At 37.1% G+C, this 6,542-nt stretch overlaps 1 protein-coding gene across 1 annotated transcript in view; it reads left to right on the forward strand.

Annotated features, from left to right (window-relative positions):
- LOC104076147 (nucleolar RNA helicase 2-like) overlaps positions 1 to 6,542 on the forward strand; it is a gene marked incomplete at its 5' end in the record, with an annotated part of 14,998 nt that overhangs the window by 4,715 nt on the left and 3,741 nt on the right. The window contains 7 exons of the mRNA XM_009576913.1: positions 475 to 660; positions 1,217 to 1,362; positions 2,355 to 2,504; positions 4,266 to 4,427; positions 5,188 to 5,307; positions 6,134 to 6,207; positions 6,397 to 6,542. The exon at positions 6,397 to 6,542 is cut by the window's right edge and continues 41 nt beyond it. Of these exons, the coding sequence (XP_009575208.1) occupies positions 475 to 660; positions 1,217 to 1,362; positions 2,355 to 2,504; positions 4,266 to 4,427; positions 5,188 to 5,307; positions 6,134 to 6,207; positions 6,397 to 6,542 (984 nt within the window). The remainder of the gene's footprint in view (positions 1 to 474; positions 661 to 1,216; positions 1,363 to 2,354; positions 2,505 to 4,265; positions 4,428 to 5,187; positions 5,308 to 6,133; positions 6,208 to 6,396) is intronic.

A 6,542-nucleotide genomic window follows, 5' to 3' on the forward strand; every position in this document is an offset into this window, starting at 1 on the left:
AGCTCTTTCATCGTAATATATCTTGAGACATTAGGGATGAATTTTTTTTTCCTGCAGAAGTTTAGGAAGGAGGTGATTTCAATAATTTGGATAGTCAAATAAATTTTTTTTTACGTTTCCAATTAAGGTAGACAATTTGGGAAGAGCTAACTGTTTCCGAAGTATGTTAAAAGAAGCTCTTTCTTTGCCACTTTTTTCAAATCATGGGAAGAGGGAAGGGAGATGGGAAATCTTTTTTCCTTCAGGAAGAGCAGTAGAACTTCTACCTTACCACTTTTGGGGTTTTTTTCGCCCAAGTTTTCTGCTCCTGTTCATCATTTGTTCTCACTTACATTTGTAAGGAGAGTACTTATGAATGGTTTAAGAAGCTGTTTCATTATTAATTATTACTTTCATTATTACCATGTGTTTCTAACGTAGAGAATGCTCCCTAGTTCACTGCTAGCTCCTTTTCTGCTCTTTCCTGATTATCAGTTGATCTCATGAGAAGTGGCATTGACATATTGGTTGGGACACCTGGTCGAATCAAAGACCATCTTCAGAGTGGCAAGCTGGACCTTACTAAGGTGAAACATGTTGTACTTGATGAAGTTGACCAGATGCTGGACATGGGATTTGCTGAGCAAGTGGAAGACATTTTACGAGTTGCATACAAGAAGGGTAATCTCAATATTTAAACAAATAGAAGGAAATATTAGTAATAATTGAGTCTGGTAAAATTCAGGTATATTTTTCTGAAAGTTGCAAGATGGCTTCGTTTAGAAATGACTAAATACTATATATTGTAGGAAATGTACTGTGAACGCAGTACATGAGGAAGTGTTGTGAAAGTGGGAATCGTTTATAGGACCTTTGCAAAGCTTAAAATCCAGTACCTAGGGATCTATAAATAACTTTCTTTGACACCCATCTATAAGTTGTACTTGGACTTCTTCCAGTTAAAAGGAATTAGAAGCTTTTTACCCTTTTCACCACTTGAAAATAGACTGGATTTTTGTCATAGTAACTTTTTTCCTAATCTTGAAAATATTTAGACTTTCTAGAGTATTCTTTTCTCCAGGTGTTGGTAACATATAAATTAAAAAAGCAGAATTGCCTTCTTTATTTTATATACTGATATTTGACCTCATATTTTTAATAACCCATATAATCAACTTGTATACATCTGTAAGATGAAACATAATGAAGTTTGTGAAACATTGTTCTGTGTTCTAAGATTCTGAAGACAATCCCCAGACGCTACTGTTTTCTGCAACTTGCCCACATTGGGTATATGATGTGGCTAAGAAATACATGAAGTCTAGATATGAACAGATTGACCTTATTGGGAAAAGAACTCAAAAGGCTGCTACAACAGTAGAAGTGAGTAATCTATCTGAAGTGGAATGTTTCAGGCCTTTTCCCTTTTCCTTTATGCTGCAAATGGTCATCCCATCCTAAGGTACATTATCAGAATGATGTTGAGGGTTGTTTTGAGAATTATTTTTTTAAGCATAAGGCACATTACAGGTAGTCAAACTGTTTCTGGGTTTAGGATCTGTCTCTCTTCTCACAGCATCCGTTAACCATATAGCTATCTCAGGTAGAGTGAGGATTCAGTTATCAGTTTTGTTGGTTTTCAGAGGAAAGTGGTATCTGAATTTATCAAAGTTGGAAGCAAAAGGCATACATTAACATCAGCGTGGCTCTTTTAAATCAGCACGGACATCACAGTTGAAATTCTGCTATTCTGTATACAGGAGATTTTTTTCAAACTTCCTGTTGTATCTCATCTCACTAGGCCTTTGCTTGCTATGCAGTAAATACCATAGCAAGGAATACAATACATATATGCTAGAAGCCTGAATTAATTATCTTTACTTGATAAAATAAGATATTGTTTCTGCTTAAGTACTGTTTAGCAGTTACTTTGACGGATCAGTTGGACACATCATGATTGTATCAGTGGGATTGAAAGAATGTTAATCTTGTTCTTAAAAAAAGCTTTTAACACACTGTATTTATTTGTTTCCCTTTATCTCACATAAAGCTTTAGTTGATAGAACTGTGACAAAATCTTGCACCCCTCACTGTCCTCCAGAGAAATGGTATAATATCTCCTAGTTTTTTTCCCTTGCTTTAAAAAAGTGATCTGTAGACTGTCATCTTTTTTCCCTCTTACTGTAATTATTTCACTTAATGTAAGACTAATTGTGGTGGACATAAGAGCCTTATGGATTTTGCATGTTCCAGGAACGTGAGTTAGCATATTTTGCCCATCAGGAAACTGTATAACTCTTTAGTATTTCTGGATTTTACAGTTTCAAGAATCTTGTGGTTTTATGTAAGCTAAACACTGGATTTCTTTTCCGTAGCACTTGGCAATAGAGTGTCACTGGTCTCAGAGAGCTGCGGTTATTGGAGATGTCATTCAGGTCTACAGTGGCAGCCACGGGAGGACCATCGTCTTTTGTGAGACCAAAAAGGAGGCAAATGAACTGGCTCTGAATGCTTCAATCAAACAGGTATTTTATCATCTGTATTAAGTAACAAAACCTGTAAGAGATGTATGAACCCTATGTTGATACCAGACCTATGCTGAGTAAGTTTTAAAGAGAGACTTTCAAAGTGGATAAGGCGGGCTTTTGCAGGTGGTCAGATAGTTTCAAAACTGCCAAAAAGAACCTTTTTAAAAAAAAAAAAAACCAAACTGGTTGAAAGTTCACAGCATTGTAGTCTTCAGAACTAGGCTGCACTAACAGATACTGGGCTACAAAGAATTTTTTTCTTAAGAGTTCTCATTGACATTAAATGAAGCAGTTGTGAATTAATTTTTCTGTAGAGAGGACTGTCTTGGATTAAAAAATGGTGGTAGACTTAGAGAGCTACTAGGATACTGGAATAGCAGTTACTGAGCTGTGATGCTGACGCTAATTAGTGTTGTGGGGGGGGGCAATTAGGGTTTAGAGCTGTAATATAACAGAGGCTATATTTGTATTTTCATTAAGATGTTTATTAGCTGCTATGAAGAGTTCAAAGATGTATACACAGAAAGAATTCAATCTGCCATCTCTTGTGAATGACCTCTAGTGTATTCCTGAGATTTGTGGTATGGTGCACACTAGCACTGGTGGAAAATAACTCGATGTAGTGGTGCGATGTTTATGATAGTAGCAACACTGGGACTGCATGCTCGGTTTTGGTGGTGGTATCACAGCAACAACTTTTTCTGTATGTGTTTTCATGGAGAAGGTGGGTTAAGTTATGTCTAGAAAGCAGTATAGCATTATGTTCCTAGGAAAAGCAGAAGCTTTTTCATCTGCCACAACTGTGTTCAGGAGTGGTTCTCCCACACTCCTAGATGACCTCAGTTAACAGCTAGACCTGAGTGTGGAGCCTTATCCTACGTTACTGGTGGTGTTAGTGATATCAAATCTTGCATAGGCAATGCAGAACTCTGATCTTAGCAGGTAAGAGAAGGAAATTACTTAGATGTTTCTGGTTTAGCATATTAATACTCGCTAACAGAATATATGCCTATTCCATTTACCAGCTGACATTAATCCAAAACTGTCTGAAAAAGAGTTTTTGAATTCTGTGCTGACCCTAGCATTGTGTTAGTATTTTTTCAAATCATTCTCTATTTACATGTGGAAAACACGGTAGCCATCTACAGGCAAGCTGTGAAATATAACGTGGAGGAAAAAACAATTTTTGTATGTTTGGTCTTCATACCTGTTACTGTTGTGATACAGAAGGACTTTCAGAATGTTTGGATTAAAAAAAAATTATCTTTGAAGCTGTAGTTGTTGGTGGTTTTTTTTGGTTTTTTTTAGGACCACTTATATTTTAATCCTTTAATTGGTAGTGGGGGAAATTAATATATTAAGGGGGATTAAGAAGCAACACTGTTTTGGAAAAGATGTCTAAATGAATACTAAGAGGGCCTCAGAAAATTGTCGATGACTATTTTGAAACAGCTAAGCCTTGTGTAGATGGTAAGTTAGGGCATAGTTGTTTTCGTAGGTCAGAGTAATTAGAGGTGGAGATAAGACACATGTTGCGATTCTGTTTTCCTACCTTTGTTAAACGTCTTTGAGGTACATGAATAAGAAGTACTGAGTCAATATTGTAAGACACCTAAAATATAAACTCTGGTAATTCAGTTCTTTTGTATCTTGCCATATGGTATCTATCAAATACCAAGATATTGTACCCAAAACTGACCATAAAACGGAGCACTGTCTTGGGTTTTGGTACAGTCCTATAATAATACTGTTTTTCAGGATTGCCAGTCGTTGCATGGTGACATTCCTCAGAAGCAAAGAGAGATCACACTGAAAGGTTTTAGAAACGGTACATTTAAAGTTCTGGTTGCAACCAACGTAGCTGCCCGTGGTTTAGATATCCCTGAAGTTGACCTGGTTGTACAAAGTTCACCACCAAAGGTAGGAGATGGTTATGTTGGCTGTCTTGTAATAACTTGTAGTCTTGTTTTCAAGTAGTGTATGCTATCAGGCGATGGTACGTATCACACAGAACTTATCAGCATTGCATTTAAGGGTAAGAAATATCCTAGTACATACAAGTAGTTTCTTAGAGGATTTTGTGAGAGTGTGTCAGTCCCTGGTATGTTTAAAGATGGTCTCCTTAAAATGCTTTCTTTTAAGGCTGTTCAAAGCCTGTCGCTTCAAGGCCATGTGTGGTGATTGCAAGTCTGGAAGCAGTGGGAAGTGAAGAAAGGCTGTTTGTCTTGCAAGAACGATTCACTAAGTAGGGGCATATATGAGGAAGGGACCCCAACAGTGAGAACATTGGCTGAAGTTAAGAGGGTTTAAAAGAAACAAGATAGTTTTTCAGTGAATTTGCTATTAGTATCTCGGTTAGCACGCTCAAGCTGATGTGCGGGAGGGTGAGTGGGATTGTTATAGAGGTATACACACTCGAAATGTTTTCTTATATTCTCTGAGGAGATGCCAAAACGAGACTTAGTTGATCCATGCTTATGGTTCTGGCTTTCAAACCGTGATTTGTAGAGGGTTATGGAAAAGTTTGACTTTAGTGAAACAGTGTTTTTTAATTTAATTCTCTGATGCAGTTATTGTGTATTGTTCAAGCTTAACTGTAATAGCTTATACTATGAATTGATGCAATGAATTGATTAAATTACAATAAATTAGAGAAGTCATAAGGCTATTTATTTTGAAGGATGTGGAGTCCTATATCCATCGTTCTGGACGCACAGGTCGAGCTGGACGGACTGGGATCTGTATCTGTTTTTATCAACGAAAGGAAGAACATCAATTAAGATATGTGGAACAAAAAGCGGTAAAGTACAGTTTTCTTCTAATCACGAGCACTCAAATGTAATGTGTTAGGGTAGCATGTAAAGTCTTCATGTTTTGTTCAATTGTTCAATTAGAGAGTATTAGCTTATACAATTACAGAATATAGCTTATAAAGCACCCGGTTGAGGTTCAGTTACCTTGCAGAGTTTGGGTACACTGTCAGTTACTGTGGAGCAGGGAGTGCGCTGCAGATTCTCATGCCTATGCTTTTTCAGCAAATGCCAGCAAGAATGTACCTGTGGAAATGAGAAAAAGCTAGCAGGATTTCAGTTTAGTGTTCACCCTGGCTTATTGTCTGATCAGTGATTTGCATATGTGTAGCTTTACTGAGAACTCTTACTTCCATTTTTGCGCTTTGTGCACTGTTACATGGTAGTTTTCTCGCCAATTAAGTATTCAGCTGGGATGAAATGGTTTAGTCTCAGCACATAAAACTCAGACTTACATTTAGAAAGGCTGTGTAACTTGTACTTAAATCCAAGTAAATCAGACTAAAATTAATAATTTAGAATTTGTAGGACTTTTTTTCCCCTGGAATCTGCCAAAACGGTCTCTGTTTATTTCAGTTTAGGGTTACTGGATCATTTAAACTGACCTGGTACATAAAAGGCTTTTAAGTGTTACCCATTTCCCTGTAAGCTTAACCTTGTAATTTTCACTAGCAAAAGCTGGGAGTTAAAAGGTGGAAAGAAGAAGAAAAATTATAGATTTAAATGCTTGTTTCATTGGAGCCCAATACTGTTTCTTTAGAACTGAATTATCTATGGTCTGCAACTTTCATCTGTATTTTGTTTTTTAAATTTCAGGGCATTACATTCAAGCGTGTTGGTGTTCCTACTGCAACAGATATAATAAAGGCTTCCAGCAAAGATGCCATGAGGTGAGTTCGGTGACTCAAGCCCTGTTGTATCTTCCTGTCTTCCTAGTTCAGAAGGGCTGTTTGGATTGCTCTTTGCTGCCTCTCTGAACTGATCACTGTTAAAGTCTTGGACTGCTGTTTTTCTTCTGTTCCAGAGCCTAGTAAATACTAGTGTATACTTTTTTTTTTTTTTTCTCTTTAATTACTTAGGTGTCTGGATTCTGTTCCTCAAACTGCTATTGAGTATTTCAAAGACTCTGCTCGGTTGCTAATACAAGAAAAGGGACCAGTTAATGCTCTGGCTGCAGCTCTAGCCCATATTTCAGGTGCTACTTCCATTGAACAGCGCTCCCTGC

The sequence above is a fragment of the Fulmarus glacialis genome, unplaced genomic scaffold (genome assembly GCF_000690835.1).
Source record: "Fulmarus glacialis isolate BGI_N327 unplaced genomic scaffold, ASM69083v1 scaffold46670, whole genome shotgun sequence".
In the NCBI taxonomy this organism is placed as follows: domain Eukaryota; kingdom Metazoa; phylum Chordata; class Aves; order Procellariiformes; family Procellariidae; genus Fulmarus; species Fulmarus glacialis.